We start from the raw sequence: 15,482 nt of genomic DNA on the forward strand, positions 1-15,482 counted from the left end.
TTAGGATGTGAGTGTGTGTTGGGATATGAGTATGTGTTAGGATATAAGCCTGTGTTGGGATGTGAGCGTGGGTTGGGATATGTATGCACCCGTTTAAGGGCCCACGCCCTCTCCCACTCACTGGGCATCCTCAGAGGCAGGAGTCATTCCGTCTTATTGACGCTTGAATTTATAGGACCCAACATATACATTGAAGATGGGGTGGAGAAGTTACAGCTCTTGCTCTTTGAGATGTCCCCACTCCTCAGGAGCAGAGAAGGGGCTGTGTGTGCTGGGTGGAGGGAACCAAAAGAGCCAGAGCTCCTGGAGGGGAGGGAGTGCGGGGACAGAGCTGCCCGCCCACCTGCCACCTCCCACTTCCAACCCGTAGCCTCCACCACCCCCACCAGCAGAAATCCCACACTGTTTACCATAAAGCCTTTAATTTTATCTCAGAAACTGCACTCCAGGTCCAGGCTGGGCTTGTAGTGCCTGTCAGGCTGGCTGCCGGTGGGTTCTGTCCTTGGGGGCCTCTGAGGAGAGTGCTCCATTCTCACCCCCATTGACCTGTGGCTCCTTCAAGACACAGATAGAGGCCCCTGGCTCTGCAGTTCTCACCCCCATGCCCAAGGAAACCACTGACAATGTGGCTTCAAACCCTGCTCCTGTACTGGCTTGCTGTGTGATCCTGAGCAAAGTGACTCTTCTCGAGTCTCACTTTCCTTATTGCCAAGTGGGCCTCATAATCCCTGCTCTGTACCAGGTTATTCTAAGACATGGGGTGACCAGCGTGGTGGTGCCAGCCCCTAATGAGAGCTTGGTGTGTGGCTGCTCATGTGGTTGCAGAGTCCCAGACTGGCTCTGCTGCTTGTTCGCTCCTGTGTCCTTAAACATGGCCCTGCCCCTCAGGTCCTTAGTTTCCTCGTTGAGAAGTAGGAATGACAACCCTGGCCTTGCCTTCCTCGGGCTCTCTGCCAGTCCTGGGGGAGGCCCTCCAGAGCCCAGAGTGCTGGTGTGGGCGCCCTTCCCACAGCAGCATGGCAGGGCCAGTTCTTGACCTGCCGGGGAGACTCACCTGGGTTTCCTGGGGGTGCCTTCTCTGTCCACCTTTCCTGCCTCGGACAGCAGCTGCTCTTCATCCAGCCCCAGTGCTGACAGCACCTGGGAGAAGCGCCGAGTGACAGTGAGCCGGGCATTGGCCTGAGGAGAGAGAAGAGGGCTTCTCGCTCTGCACCAGGGCTGCCAAGGGCGAGGTGGGGCTCTGCTTACTGAGGGAGTCCCAGGGATTCCAGAGGGCAGCAGCCCTGGGATCCTATCTGCAGGGACCTACTCGCATCCTGCTTCCCTGACCCACTCAGCCAGTTCTTCACAGGGGGCAGCCTCACCTGCATGGCCTGCTGGAACAGGAAGGGCCGGGCCTGCACCCTGTGCTGGATGCCTTGCAGCTCCGCTTGGTACTCAGCAAAGCGTTGTCGCTCCTGGCGCCTGCAGGGGAGACAGGCCTTTGTGCAGCTAACCATGGACACAACTGTTGATCTCCACTCCTGAGCCGGCTCATCTTCACTAAAGATTTGATATTCACGTCCTCACCCTCACCTTTACAAAGCTATTTCATTCCCATTCTGGCCTGGATTGCTTGTGAAGTCAGCCAGGGTGGAAATTATTCACCCAGTTTACTGATGGCTCAGGAGGGTTGAGGGACTTGTTCAAAGTTGTGCAGCTAGGAAGTGAGGGGCCGAGCCCTGTGTAGCTGGGGCTTGCCAATCTTCCTGTGCCACCCCCACGGGAAAGGGACCAGTGCTAGCTTCTGAGCTTCCAGACACCTGCTTACATAGCCTTCCCTCCCCATCCTCTTCCCCTTGAGGGGGAGCTGTGGTTGTTGGTTGTGTGACTTTGGGCGAGGCCTCTCTCTGGGCTCTTGGCTCAGTTTATTTCACTGTGCTATATAGCAGGGATCGGACAAGCTTGCCAGCATTCTCTCTGGTTCTTATAAGCAGACAGCTTGGAAAATGGGACAGAGAAACTAAAAATATATATATATTTCAAATTTAAAAAACACACCCTGGAGAGATCAGGGTTCCACTGGGGAAGCACAGTTTTCATTTCTAAAAACCCAGCATGGCCAGGCGTGGCAGCTCGCACCTGCCATGCCAGCGCTTTGGAAGGCCGAAGAGGGTGGATCACTTGAGCCCAAGAGTTTGAGACCAGCCTGGGCAACATGGTGAAATCCTGTCTCTACAAAAATCAGCCAGGCATGGTGGTGTGCCCCTGTAGTCCTGGCTAGTTGGGAGGCCAAGGTGGGAGGATCGCTTGAGCCTGGGAGGTCTAGGCTACAGAGAGCTGAGATTGTGCCACCACACTCCAGCCTGGGCAACAGAGCGGAGACCCTGTCTCAAAAAACCCAAAACCCAGTTTGTGCACTTGTCATAAATGTGTCTGCTTGACAGACTTGAGTGTCACTGCCACTCCTGAAGAGAGCACCCTAGCAGCAAGAAGGGCCTTTGGGCCACAGCCCACATGGGACCAGGCATCCATCTGTGAAGCACATTAAGAGAGGCCTTGAGGTGTGGAGGCAGCACCCATGGACAGGAAGGGAGGGGAGACACAGACAAGACCCCAAGACCTGTGCTGGGACCTCAGCGAGTGTGCTGGGCCCTGTGGAAAAACACAGCCTTGCTGGGCCATGCCCCTTGGCCCTGTGCCAGGGAGGGAACCCTCCTCCATTGAGAAAAAGACATGGATTTGAAAACCCATGGCCAGAAACACAAGTTACTGCAAAAAAAAAGGCTTTCACTATTTAGGGAGGAATTTATGGCAGTTACAAGGGGAGGTGGGAAATGAGCTGGCAGTCCCTATCTTTTCTGTGATATTTTGTGCACTTTTCCTGCTGGATGCTTTATGCTATTTCTGTTAGAGGTGACAGGAGCCGGCCAAGGCGGGCAGATCTCGAGGTCAGGAGATTGAGACCCTCCTGGCCAACATGGTGAAACCCCGTCTACTAAAAATACAAAAATTAGCTGGGAGTGGTGGCGTGCGCCTGTAATCCCAGCTACTTAGGAGGCTGAGGCAGGAGAATCGCTTAAACCAGGGAGTTGGAGGTTGTGAGGCGAGATCGCACTGCTGCACTCCAGCCTGGCGACAGAATGAGACTTTGTCTCAAAAAAACAATGACAGGAGCCCAGAGCAGAAAGGGAAGTGGTGCCTGTGGGTGTCAGCCCCATGCATCATCTCAGAATGGAAGGAAGACACATGCCTCCCTCCCACAGGACAACTTCTTTTGTGCCCGCCCTTCCTAGGCAAGACATAGTCTCCTGTTCCGCTCAGACAGTGAAGTTCACAGGCTCTAAGGGCTGAGAGACTGCATGGGAGATATCTACTTATGCCTTAACCCTCTCAAATAGAAAGTAAAAGGAGTGAGGTTGAATCACTCTTTTTGCTGCACCTGCCACTTGGAGTTCTGAACCTTACACTTCCTGCCTTACTATGAAAACAAAACACTTGGCTGGGCGCGGTGGCTCATGCATGTAATCCCAAAACTTTGGAAGGCCGAGGCAGCCAGATCACTTGAGGTCAGGAGTTTGAGACAGCTGGGGCAATATGGTGAAACCCTGTCTCTACCAAAAATAGAAAAACGTTGACCAGGTGTGGTGGTCTGCACCTGTGGTCCCAGCTACTCAGGATGCTGAGGCAGGAGAATCACTTCAGCCCGGGAGATGGAGGTTTCAGTGAACTGAGATCACGCCACTGCACTCCAGCCTGGGCAACAGAGCGAGATTGGGAAGGAGAAAGGGTCCCCCTCAACATTGGCCCAAGCAGTCCCCCAAAACACACATGACCTCTCAGAGCCTCTGTTTCCAAATCTGTAAAATTGGGGTGATTAAGACTGAGCCTTGGCTGGGCGCAGTGGCTCATGCCTGTAATCCTAGCACTTTGGGAGGCTGAGGTGGGTGGATCACCTGAGGTCAGGAGTTCGAAACCAGCCTGACCAACATGGAGGAACCCTGTCTCTACTAAACATACAAAATTAGCCGGGTGTGGAGGCACACGCCCATAATGCCAGCTACTCAAGAGGCTGAGGCAGGAGAATCACTTGAACCTGGGAGGCAGAGGTTGCAGTAAACCGAGATCACGCCATTGCACTCTAGCTTGGGCAACAAGAGTGAAATTCCATCTCAAAAAAAAAAAAAAAAAAAGACTGAGCCTCAAAGAGTAGATGATAAGAACCCTGCTGAGCCATCAGTGGCCCTATGGCAGGGCAGGACCCTCGCCCCACTTGCCGTGGACCAAAGGAGACAGGGTGCAGAAAAATATGCCCTGCGCCCACTGCACCCAGGAGGTACTCAAACCACTGGCACTAGTTTTGGTCATATTTATTTGTGTTGCCTGTTTCACTAGTTTGGGCTCTTGGGGGAAGGTCCTGGTGCCTTTCGTCTAAAGGCTGAGCATTTGAGCACTCAGACAGGGCGGCAACATGGCTGGAACCCAATTCTGCTGCCCACGCATGACCTTTGGCAAATTATTTAAGATCTCTGAGCCTCCGGTTCCTCACCGGTGAGGTTATGCAGGTGGAGATACCGAGGTAGGATAGTAAGGTGAGCGGGCCACACTGACTTGTCCCCTTGTGTGAGGCCCCAGGGGCTCCTTTCGCAGTAGCTCTGTATCCCCTGTGCCCTCGTGCATCAGCACCTAACTTTTTTTTTTTTTTTTTTTGAGACGAAGTCTCTCTCTGTCACCCAGGCTGGAGTGCAATGGTGCAATCTCGGCTCACTGCAACCTCCGCCTCCCTGATTCAAGCGATTCTCCCAAGTAGCTGGGACTAACAGTCGCGTTCCACTACCCCTGGCTAATTTTTGTATTATCATTATTATTTTTTTTTAGTAGAGACGGGGTTTCACCATGTTGGCCAGGATGGCCTCGAAATCCTGACCTCAGGTGATCCACCTGCCTCAGCCTCCCAAAGTGTTGGGATTACAGGCAGGAGCCACAGCGCCCAGCTGAGCACCTAACACTTTTGCAAGATAAGCAGTCCTAGGGGATACAGATGGCTACAAGTTCACTGATACCTAGCACAGCCCAGGAAAGAAAACAAAAGCCCCTTATTCAGAATGTAGCTTCCCCAATCTCCAGCCAATCAGCACCAAAAGCCTGAGAAGCTGTTAGCTACAAATTCCTGCCTTGGAGGGAGCTAAGGACTTCTCGGGGTTCCGCATACACAGCTAGGCTCAAGGTTGTGGTTATAGCAACATTTTCCTCATTTTAATAGTAAAAAACACACCCCTAGGTAGAGATTTTATATGCTAATGTTTCATGTGATGCACGTTAGAGTATGCAGATGCTGAGTGCATGAGCCAACCACAGGTCCACCTTTGCATACCTGACCTCACCAGTATTTTGTGACTAGGTATAAACAACTCCCATAAGAGGAAATCCTCTTAAGGCACAAGCTGCGTCTCTCCTTCTGAGCAGTCCTCAGGGTGGGCCTTTTTTTTTTTTTTTTTTTTTTTTTGAGTCAGAGTTTTCGCTCTGTCACCCAGGCTGGAGTGTAGTGGCGCAATTTCAGCTCACTGCAACCTCCACCTCCCGGGTTCAAGCGATTCTCCTGCCTCAGCCTCCCGAATAGCTGGGATTACAGGCATGTGCCACCACACCCTACTAAGTTTTGTATTTTTCGTAGAGATGAGGTTTCACCATGTTGGTCAGGGCGGCCTTTGCTTTGCAATAAACTTTTTGCCTGCTCTTCCTCTGGACTTGCTCTCGAATTCTTTTGTGTGACCAAAGGAAGAGCCTGACCGGGCCCACCGGCAGCAATACTGCCTGTTTCACGGACCTGTTAGGAGTCCAAAAAGGTTTGCCCACAAATTTGCTTATTAGGAAAATGGTCACGGCCAGGCGCAGTGTCTCACACCTGTAATCCCAGCACTTTGGGAGGCCGAGGCGGGTGGATCACGAGGTCAGGAGATTGAGACCATCCTGGCTAACACGGTGAAACCCCGTCTCTACTAAAAATAAAAAATGAAATAAAAATTTAAAAAAAAATTAGTCGGGCTTGGTGGTGGGCACCTGTAGTCTCAGCTACTTGGGAGGCTGAGACAGGAGAATGCCGTGAACCCGGGAGGTGGAGATTGCAGTGAGTCGAGATCGTGCTACTGCACTCCAGCCTGGGTAACAGAGCGAGACTCCGTCTGAAAAAAAAAAAAAAAAAAAAAACAGAAAATGGTCAAAATATAGGAAGAGAACAAAATGCGACTCTTCAGCTAACTGTGAACAATGGCTATCTCCCAGAGTGCAGTCACAGGGCTGTTCACCTTTCCAGGCATTATTTCTGTAATCTTTGAAATTTTATAACAAGCATGTCTGGCATTGGAAATCAGGAAATGAAGGTTTGAAAAAGGGTAATCATACATGATGCATATTTTAACCTTGACCATTCAACAGCTGCAGAGATTGTCATTATTAACTGGGTGGCCTTCCATGGACCCCTTCTCCCCATGACTCAGCGTCCTTATCTGGAAACGCAGTGAAGTGGCCTGGCCAGCCCCAGGGAAGGCAAGGGCTGGTGCTCCTCAGTCCTATAGACTGAGACCTGGCACGGCCTCCCTGCCTTCTCCCAACCAGGCCTCCCCAAGCCCAGGCTCCCTACCTCAGCTCCTCCAGCTTGCGCTGGGCCGCCCCAGGGCCCCGGCTCCCTCTGGGTGCGTAGGCTGCCAGGCAGCGGGCCACTTGCCGCTGTACATGCTGCGTTCGGGCCCGCCGCAGCTCGGCCTGCTGCCGCTCCTCCTGCCGCTGCCGCTCCCAGGCCTGCAGCAGGCTCCTTGGGTGAGAAAGGGAAGGGGAATGAGAGTTTTATGGGCAACAGGAGCCTCACAGAGGGCCAGGGGCTGGATAAGGGAATATGGGAGCCTGTGGGGAGGGGCTGCAGGGTCCAGAGCCAGTGTCCTGGGAGTAGGGTTTGTCATGGAAGTCCACGACAGAGACTGCCCTGGAGGCTCAGCCCTCGGGCCCAGCTCAAGGCCTTTCCCTACTCATTCTAGAAGTCTCCTGCTTGCAGGCCAGGCGCGGTGGTTCATGCCTGTAATCCCAGCACTTTGGGTGGTGGAGGCAGGTGGATCACCTGGGGTCAGGAGTTCGACACCAGCTTGGCCATCATGGTGACAGCCCGTTTCTGCTAAAAATGCAAAAATTAGCCAGGCGTGGTGGCACATGCCTGTAATCCCAGCTACTCAGGAGGCTGAGGCAGGAGAATTGTTTGAACCCGGGAAGCAGAGGTTGCAGTGAGCCGAGACCCCACCATTGTAATCCAACCTGGGCAAAAAGAGCAAAACTCCATCTCAAAAAAAAAAAAGAAAGAAAAAGAAAAAAAAAAGAAATGAAGGGTGCTTTGGAAAAATTAATATTGTTAAAATGTCCATATTATCCAAAGCAATTTACAGATTCAGTGCAAGCCTATCAAAATTCTAATAACATTTTTCACAGAAATAGAAAAAATAATTTTAAGTTAATATAGAACCATGGAATACTCCAAACAACCAAAGCAATCTTTTTTTTTTTTTTTTAATTTTTTTTTTTTTTTTTTGAGACGGAGTCTGGCTCTGTCGCCCAGGCTGGAGTGCAGTGGCCAGATCTCAGCTCACTGCAAGCTCCGCCTCCTGGGCTTACGCCATTCTCCTGCCTCAGCCTCCCGAGTAGCTGGGACTACAGGCGCCCGCCACCTCGCCCAGCTAGTTTTTTGTATTTTTTTTAGTAGAGACGGGGTTTCAACGTGTTAGCCAGGATGGTCTCGATCTCCTGACCTCGTGATCAGCCCATCTCGGCCTCCCAAAGTGCTGGGATTACAGGCTTGAGCCACCGCGCCCGGCCAACCAAAGCAATCTTGAGCCAAAAAAAAAAAAAAAAAAAAAAGCCTGGGCATGGTGGCTCACACCTGTAACCCCAGCACTTTGGGAGGCTGATGCAGGTGGATCGCTTGAGCCCAGGAGTTTGAGACCAGCTTCAGCAACATGATGAAACCCCGTCTGTACTACACATACAAAAAATTAGCCAGGCGTGGTGGCCCAGACCTGTAGTCCTAGCTACTCGGGAGGTTAAGGTGGGAGAATCGCCTGAGCCCAGGAAATCAAGACTGCAGTGAGCCATGATTGAGCCTCTGCACTCCAGCCTGGGCGACAGATTGTGACCTTGCCACACACACACACACACACACACAAAGAAAGCTTAATGACACTTGTCTGGGCAATGGTTTTTTGGATATGACCCAGAAAGCACAGGCAACAGAAGCAAAAATAGACAAATGAAGTTGCATCAAACCGAAAAGCTTCTGCACAGCAATGGCAACAATCAACAGATATGACATATAGAATGGGAAAAAATATTTGCAAACCATACATCTGAAAAGGGGTTAATATCCAAAATATGTGAATTCAAATAACTCAGTAAAAAGAAAGCAAATAACTCAATTAAAAAATGGGCAAAGGCCAGGCACGATGGCTCATGCCTGAAATTCCAGCACTTTGGGAGGCCAAGGCAGGTGGATCATTTAAGGTCTGGAGTTCGAGACTAGTCTGGCCAACATGTCGAAATCCTGTCTCTACTAAAAAATACAAAAAAGTTAGCCAGACCTGGTGGTGTCTGTCTGTAATCCCAGCTACTCAGGAGGTTGAGGCAAGAGAATCGCTTGAACCTGGGAGGTGGAGGTTGCAGCAAACCAAGATTTGCCACTGCACTCCATCCTGGGTGATGAAGTGAGGCTCCATCTCAAAAAAAAAAAAAAAAAGGCAAAGAGTCAGGGCATGGTGGCTCATACCTGTAATCTTGACACCTTGGGAGGTGGAGGCAGCAGGATTGCTTGAAGCCAGGGGTTGGAGACCAGCCCGGGCAACATAGCAAGACACCATCTCTACAAATAAAAAGTTAAAAAATAAATCAGCTGGGCCGGGCGCGGTGGCTCAAGCCTGTAATCCCAGTACTTTGGGAGGCCGAGACGGGCAGATCACGAGGTCAGGAGATCGAGACCATCCTGGCTAACACAGTGAAACCCCGTGTCTACCAAAAAAATACAAAAAACTAGCCGGGCGAGGTGGTGGGCGCCTGTAGTCCCAGCTACTCAGGAGGCTGAGGCAGGAGAATGGCGTAAACCCAGGAGGCGGAGCTTGCAGTGAGCTGAGATCCGGCCACTGCTCTCCAGCCTGGGCGACAGAGCGAGACTCCTTCTCAAAATAAATAAATAAATAAATAAATAAATAAATAAATAAAATAAAATAAAAATAAATCAGCTGGACGTGGTGGCATGCACCAGTAATCCCAGCTACTCAGGAGGCTGAGGTGAGAGGGTCACTTGGATCCAGGAATTCAAAGCTGCAGTGAGCTATGATCATGCCATTGCACTCTAGCCTGGGTGACAGAGTGAGACTCTGTCTCAAAATAATAATAATAATTAAAAAATAAGCAAATAACCCAAATAGACATTTCTCAAAAAAAGACATACAAATGTCTTTTTCATCACTAATCACTAATCATCTGGGAAATGCAAAATAAAGTGATTATAAGATATCACCTCACACCTGTTAGAATGACTGTTATCAAAATGATGAAAGATAAGGGTTGGTGATGATGTGGAGAAAAGGGAACCTCTGTTTACTGTTGGTGGGAATATAAATTAGTACAGTCATTATAGAAAATAATATCAAGGTTCCCCCAAAAAATTACAAGTAGAACTACCATGAGATCCAGCAACCCACTTCTGGGTACATATTCAAAGGAAATGAAATTAGTATGTTGAAAAGGTTGGCCGGGCGCGGTGGCTCAAGCCTGTAATCTCAGCACTTTGGGAGGCCGGGACAGGCGGATCACGAGGTCAGGAGATTGAGACCATCCTGGCTAACACGGTGAAACCCTGTCTGTACTAAAAAATACAAAAAACTAGCTGGGCAAGGTGGCGGGCACTCCGTCTCAAAAAAAAAAAAAAAAAAAAAAAGAAAAGAAAAGAAAAGATAGCTGCACTCCTATGTTCATTGCAGGAATATTCACAGTAGCAAAGATCTGAAATCAACCTAAGATTCCATCAACAGATGAACGGATAAAGAAAAGGTGGTATATATGCACAATGGCATTCTTCAGCCTTAAAAAGAAGAAAATCCCGTCATTTGCAACAACATGAATAAACCTGGAGGACACTATGTTAAGTGAAATAAGCCAGGCACAGAAAGACAAATACCATATAATCTCCCTTATGTGTCAAATCTTAAAAAAGTCAAACTCAGCATAACGGGACCCCATCTCTACAAAAAATTTAAAAATTAGCCAGCGGCCGGGCGCGGTGGCTCATGCCTGTAATTCCAGCACAATGGGAGGCTGAGGTGGGCAGATCACGAGGTCAAGAGATAGAGACCGTCCTGGCTAACACGGTGAAACCCCGTCTCTACTACAAATACAAAAAATTAGCCGGGCGTGGTGGCGGGTGCCTGTAGTCCCAGATACTCGGGAGGCTGAGGCAGGAGAATGGTATAAACCCAGTGAAACCCTAGTGAAACATAGTGAAACCCCGTCTCTACTAAAAATACAGAAATTAGCCAGGTGTGGTGGTGCGTGCCTGGAGTCCCAGCTACTCAGGAGGCTGAGACATGAGAATCACTTGAACCCGGGAGGCAGAGGTTGCAGTGAGCCAAGATTGCACCACTGTAGTCCAGCCTGGGTGACACAGTAAGACTCTGTCTCAAAAAAAAAAAAAAAAGAATTGTGGGGTGCATAAGAATGCTGAATGAGGCCGGGTGCGGTGGTTCATGCCTGTAATCCCAGCACTTTGGGAGGCCGAGATGGGCGGATCACGAGGTCAGGAGATCGAGACCATCCTGGCTAACCCGGTGAAACCCCGTCTCTACTAAAAATACAAAAAAAAAAAAATTAGCTGGGCGCAGTGGCGGGCGCCTGTAGTCCCAGCTACATGGGAGGCTGAGGCAGGAGAATGGCGTGAACCCGGGAGGCAGAGCTTGCAGTGAGTGGAGATCACACCACTGCACTCCAGCCTGGGCAACAGAGCAAGACTCCGTCTCAAAAAAAAAAAAAAAATGCTGAATGAACTCTCCCCTGCCCTCACATGCCACCTGTCACCAGTCACCAAGGCCTATTGAACCAGCCTCTAAGTGTCTCTTAAATGGATCCCCTCCCTCCATCCACAGGGCCTCCTTGTTCAGGGCCTATGGTTCCTCACCTCAGTGTTGCCAACAGTCTCCTCACGGCCTCCAGTCTCCCCTTCAGCTCCCACTATCTCCTTTGCTTTAGAAACAGAATCTTGCTCTGTTGTTCAGACTAGAATGCAGTGATGTGATCATGACTCACTGCAGCCTTGAACTCCTGGGCTCAAGAGATCCTCCTGACTCAGCCTCTAGAGTAGCTGGGGCTACAGGCACTTTCCACCAAGCCAGGCTAATCTTTTTTTCCTTTGTAGACACAGGGGTCTCGCTATGTTGACCAGACTGGGTTTTTTGTTTGTTTGTTTGTTCATTTGAGACAGAGTCTCACTCTGTCACCCAGGCTGGAGTGCAGTGGTGCAATCTCGGCTCACTGCAACCTCCACCTCCCAGGTTCAAGTGACTCTCATGTCCCAGCCTCCTGAGTAGCTGGGACTCCAAGCACGCACCACCATACTTGGATAATTTTTTTATATTTTCAGTAGAGACAGGGTTTCACCATGTTGCCCAGGCTGGTCTCAAACTCTTGAACTCAGACAATCTGCACGCCTTGGCCTTCCAAAGTGCTAGGATTATAGGCGTGAGCCATCGCGCCCGGCCCCTTAACTTATTTTTTAGAGACAGTGTTTCACTCTGTTGCCCATGCTGAGTGCAGTGGCTGGATCATAGCTCACTGCAGTCTTGATCTCCTGAGCTCAAGAGATCCTCCTACCCCAGCCTGCTGAGTAGCTGGGACTACAAGCATGTGTCACCATGTCCAGCTAATTCCAAGTCTTTTAATAGTTACATCCTAAGGGCCCAGGAGTAGATAATAAATGTTGGATTAATCACTTAGTTAATAGTTTAATGGATGGATAGAAGAAAAGATGGGAAATAAAAGTGGCTGTATCAGTAGACAATTGGCCAGGTATTCAGAGAGATGGGTGAATGGTTGAGTGGATGTTACCAGTAGTTGGATGGATGGATGGATGGATGGATGGATGGATGGATGGATGGATGGATGGATAGATGATCCAAAAGTTTGGTGAATGGATAAATAAAGGAATGAGAGTTCAAATGCCTAAGCATCTCTTGGAGAACCAGCTCCATCTCTACTTCTCACCATGGGCTCCCACTCCCTTCTCTTCCCTCTTACCTGGTGGCTTCCTGTCGTTTGTGGAAGGTGCGATTGGGGAGGTTGGCAGACAGGAAAGTTTCATCGTCTTCTGAGGCATAGGCCTTTCCATTCTGCTTGGAGGCCTGGAAGGCAGCCCTCAAAGCCTTCCAGGGCTGCTTTTGGGGGCCTGCCCACAGTGGGACCAAGTCAGGGGCTGCCTCTCTCTCCCAGGCCGCTGGGCAATCCCCGCAGCACCCAGAGCACAGCCCAGCCTGCCTGAGCCCAGCCTCCCTGACTGCTCCCTGTTCCCCACAGTGTAGCTTCGGGGGAACCCGGGCCCCGAGTCGCACGCTCACCACAATCCAGGTCTCTCTGTAGCTGCCTGTGCAGCTTCTCCAGGTCCCATGGCCCCTGCAGCTCCCTGGCCCTTGTCTTCCTCCTCTGTGGCCTTTGGAGGTTGTTGAAGCTAGGCCTGCTCCCCTGGCTCTGGCCCTGCAGTTCCCCTTCATCCGAGGCCTCCTCTCCGGAAATCTGCCCCTTTTTCTGACAACCAGCCCTCCTTCTGCAGGGAGCCCTGTGCTCTCCTTCCTCAGCCTCCTCTGTGGCCTCTGAGAATTGCTCCTCCTCTGAGATGGACCCCCTCCTGGGGCGCTGGGGCGGCTCCCCAGAACTCAGACCCCTCTCAGCCTCCTCAGCACCCGGGCCTAGCAGCTGGACCTGCTTGTCGGACGCCGATCCTGATCCTGGCCTCCTCCCAGGCGGCTGGAGGCCACACTCACTGGGGGGCTCCGGTCCTAGCTCCCCTTTGCCAGGAGGGATGGAGACACCACCCCAGGCTCCCAGCTGTTGTCTCGCCTTCAGGTTTTGCACCTCTGTCTTCCGGCAGCAGCCATAGGCCTCTGGGAGGTTGGCCGTGGACTTGCGCCTGGACTGGCGCTGGGAGGATGAGGAGGGCATGGGCAGGGCTTGGTGGCCTGGGGTTGGGGAACTTGGCTGAAGCACAGCCCGGACATCTGTGGCGATGCTCTCCCAGGCCCACTGGAAGGGGAAGGAGGGCTTCCGAGGAGGAAGGCGGAAGAGACTGAGAAAGGACAGGGTGGGGTCAGGGTCGGCACCAGCCCCCAGAGGGCCCTGACCCCCAGCACCCTCCTGACCCATCCCACTGCTCCTTACTCTTCAGCCTCTTCAGAGCCCTGTCCTTTCTTGCTCTGGCCCCTGGGCTTGCGGTCCTTCTTTGCTGTCTGCCTTGAGCTCTGAGACCTCCACTGCAGGTCCTGATTTGGCACACCATCACCACTCCCCAGGCGGCCCTGGGCAGAGACATTAGGGGAGGAGCAGCCAGCTCAAGCAGCCTCCTGGACTGTGTTGCACCTCACCCGGGTGCCCTCCTCTTCTGTGCACCTGGCTGGGCCTGGCTGGGCCCCTCTGGGCCCTCGTTACCGTAAAAACCAACCAAACAGGGCAGGGTGCGGTGCTCACGCCTGTAATCCCAGCACTTTGGGAGGCCAAGGGGGGCGGATCACCTGAGGCCAGGAGTTTGAGACCAGCTTGGCCAACATGGTGAAACCCAGTCTCTACTAAAAATACAAAAAAAAAAAAAAAAAAAAAATTAGCTGGGTATGGTGGCCTGCACCTGTAATCCCAGCTACTTGGGAGGCTGAGGCAGGAGAATCGCTTGCACCTGGGAAGTGGAGGCTGCAGTGAGCTGAGATTGCGTCATTGCATTCCAGCCTGGGCAAAAAGAGCAAAACTCAGTCTCAAAAAAACAAAAAACAAAACAAAACAAAAAAACCCGACCGAACACCACCTCCATTCTGCATATTAAAATAGCAACAGCCACCACCTGCTGAGCACCTACTGTGTGTTCAGGACTTTCATGCATAAACACACCTTCCCAAGGACCCTAGGAGGCTGGTACTCATTATCACCCCCATCACTTAGAGGAGAAAGCTGAGGCTCAGAGAGGCTGAGTAACTGAGGTCACACAGCTGGGAAGTGGTGGAGCCCAGATTTGTTACCATTGCACTAGGCCGCTTCTGGGCCCTGGACTGCACTCCCAAATGTCCCACTGGGCCCTGGACCTGCTACAGCCAAGGCAGAAACCAAGGTGATTTTCATCCAGGTGGTCTTAATCTTTCCTGAAACGCTGCTCCTCCCACAGTGTTCCCTGAATCACCCCATCATCCCGGGGAGTCACCCCCAGGCGTCATCCCTCAGCTTCTCCCAAGACCTTTAGGCCTCCATGTGGTCCCTGTCCCACTCCTGCCTCCCTGACTTTCACCTGGATCTCAGCTCAGGTCTCGTGGCTTCTCAAGGGCCTCCCCAGCCCAGGCCTCCCTGACCCAAGGCAGCCCACCTGGCTCTGGGCAGCTGGAAGTGCCCCCACTGGGCCTACCTCACCTGCTTGTCCTGAGAGATGGTCGACAGCAGCTTGAGCAGCCCAGTGCTGGTTCCCGGAGCCTGAAGCCGCATGTCCTGCCCTGGTCGTGCCAACGGGGTCCTAACCAACTGTTGGTAGGTATTTAGCATATTGGTGTCCTGCCCCATCCTGCCCCATCCCCCATCCCCACCGTGGAACTGCCCAACAGGCCATCTCTATGGCAACCAGTCCTCAGCCAGTCTCAAGGGGTCTGGCAAAAAGCATACTAGGAAGGGGTCAGTGGGGTATGTGAGGCCAATCTCCTTCTAAGGGAGAGCTCAGCAGGGTGCCCAGGAGTTGTTCAGTGCAGAGACCCAGGCCCAAGTCCTGCCTCTGCTCCTGCCTCATCCACAGGCTCCCCATGTAACCTGGTGTAAGTCCTCTGTCCCCACTCCACCTGTGTTTCCCCATCCATCTGTACAGGGGAGTCAGTCTGTCTCCTGTGCTGCCCCCCAGGCCCGGCAAAGTCCCTGAAGGAGCCAAACTGAGATATGGCTCCTTCAGGGACTTGATTCACAAGATTTTTCACAAGATTTTATTTCAATCCTTGCACTCCCAGGTTGGGAGCGGTGGCTCATGCCTGTAATCCCAGCACTCTAGGGGGCTGAGGCAGGTGGATCACTCGAGGCCAGGAGTTCAAGACCAGCCTGGCCAAAATGGCAAAACCCCATCTCTACCAAAAATGCAAAAAAAATTAGCCAGGCATGGTGGCACATACCTGTAATCCCAGCTACTCAGGAGGCTGAGGCACAAGAATCGCTTGATCCCGGGAGGCAGAGGCTGCATCAAGCCCAGATTGCACCAC

General features: G+C 51.8%; 1 protein-coding gene across 3 annotated transcripts; it reads right to left on the reverse strand.

Annotated features, from left to right (window-relative positions):
* Positions 1-405: 405 nt before the first annotated feature.
* Positions 406-15,001, reverse strand: TSGA10I (testis specific 10 interacting protein). Of its 3 annotated transcripts, none has more exons than XM_071074243.1 (9): positions 14,659-14,830; positions 13,432-13,568; positions 12,615-13,339; positions 12,298-12,445; positions 8,780-8,872; positions 6,620-6,790; positions 1,365-1,464; positions 1,055-1,179; positions 406-555 (listed from the first exon to the last, which is right to left on the reverse strand). In XM_071074243.1, exons 1-9 carry the CDS (start codon positions 14,803-14,805, stop codon positions 432-434), a joined length of 1,770 nt encoding a protein of 589 aa, XP_070930344.1. In that variant the 5' UTR covers positions 14,806-14,830; the 3' UTR covers positions 406-431. The 3 variants fall into 3 exon arrangements, with proteins under 3 accessions (XP_070930344.1, XP_011719196.2, XP_070930345.1); XM_071074244.1 differs by having other exon boundaries at positions 411-555; positions 1,055-1,140; XM_011720894.3 differs by lacking the exon at positions 8,780-8,872 and having other exon boundaries at positions 14,659-15,001.
* Between the last annotated feature and the right edge of the window lie 481 nt (positions 15,002-15,482).

This window comes from Macaca nemestrina, chromosome 12 (genome assembly GCF_043159975.1).
Source record: "Macaca nemestrina isolate mMacNem1 chromosome 12, mMacNem.hap1, whole genome shotgun sequence".
NCBI lineage: Eukaryota > Metazoa > Chordata > Mammalia > Primates > Cercopithecidae > Macaca > Macaca nemestrina.

Bases quoted from the DNA above. Each gene is read 5' to 3' on its own strand.
- TSGA10I (XM_071074243.1), bottom strand. From the start codon at position 14,805: ATGGGGCAGGACACCAATATGCTAAATACCTACCAACAGTTGGTTAGG. The intron at 1,465-6,619 runs GTAGGGAGCCTG...TCTCCCCTGCAG, and splicing joins CGCAAGCTGGAGGAGCTGAG to GCGCCAGGAGCGACAACGCT. The intron at 1,180-1,364 runs GTGAGGCTGCCC...CTCTCTCCTCAG, and splicing joins TGTTCCAGCAGGCCATGCAG to GCCAATGCCCGGCTCACTGT.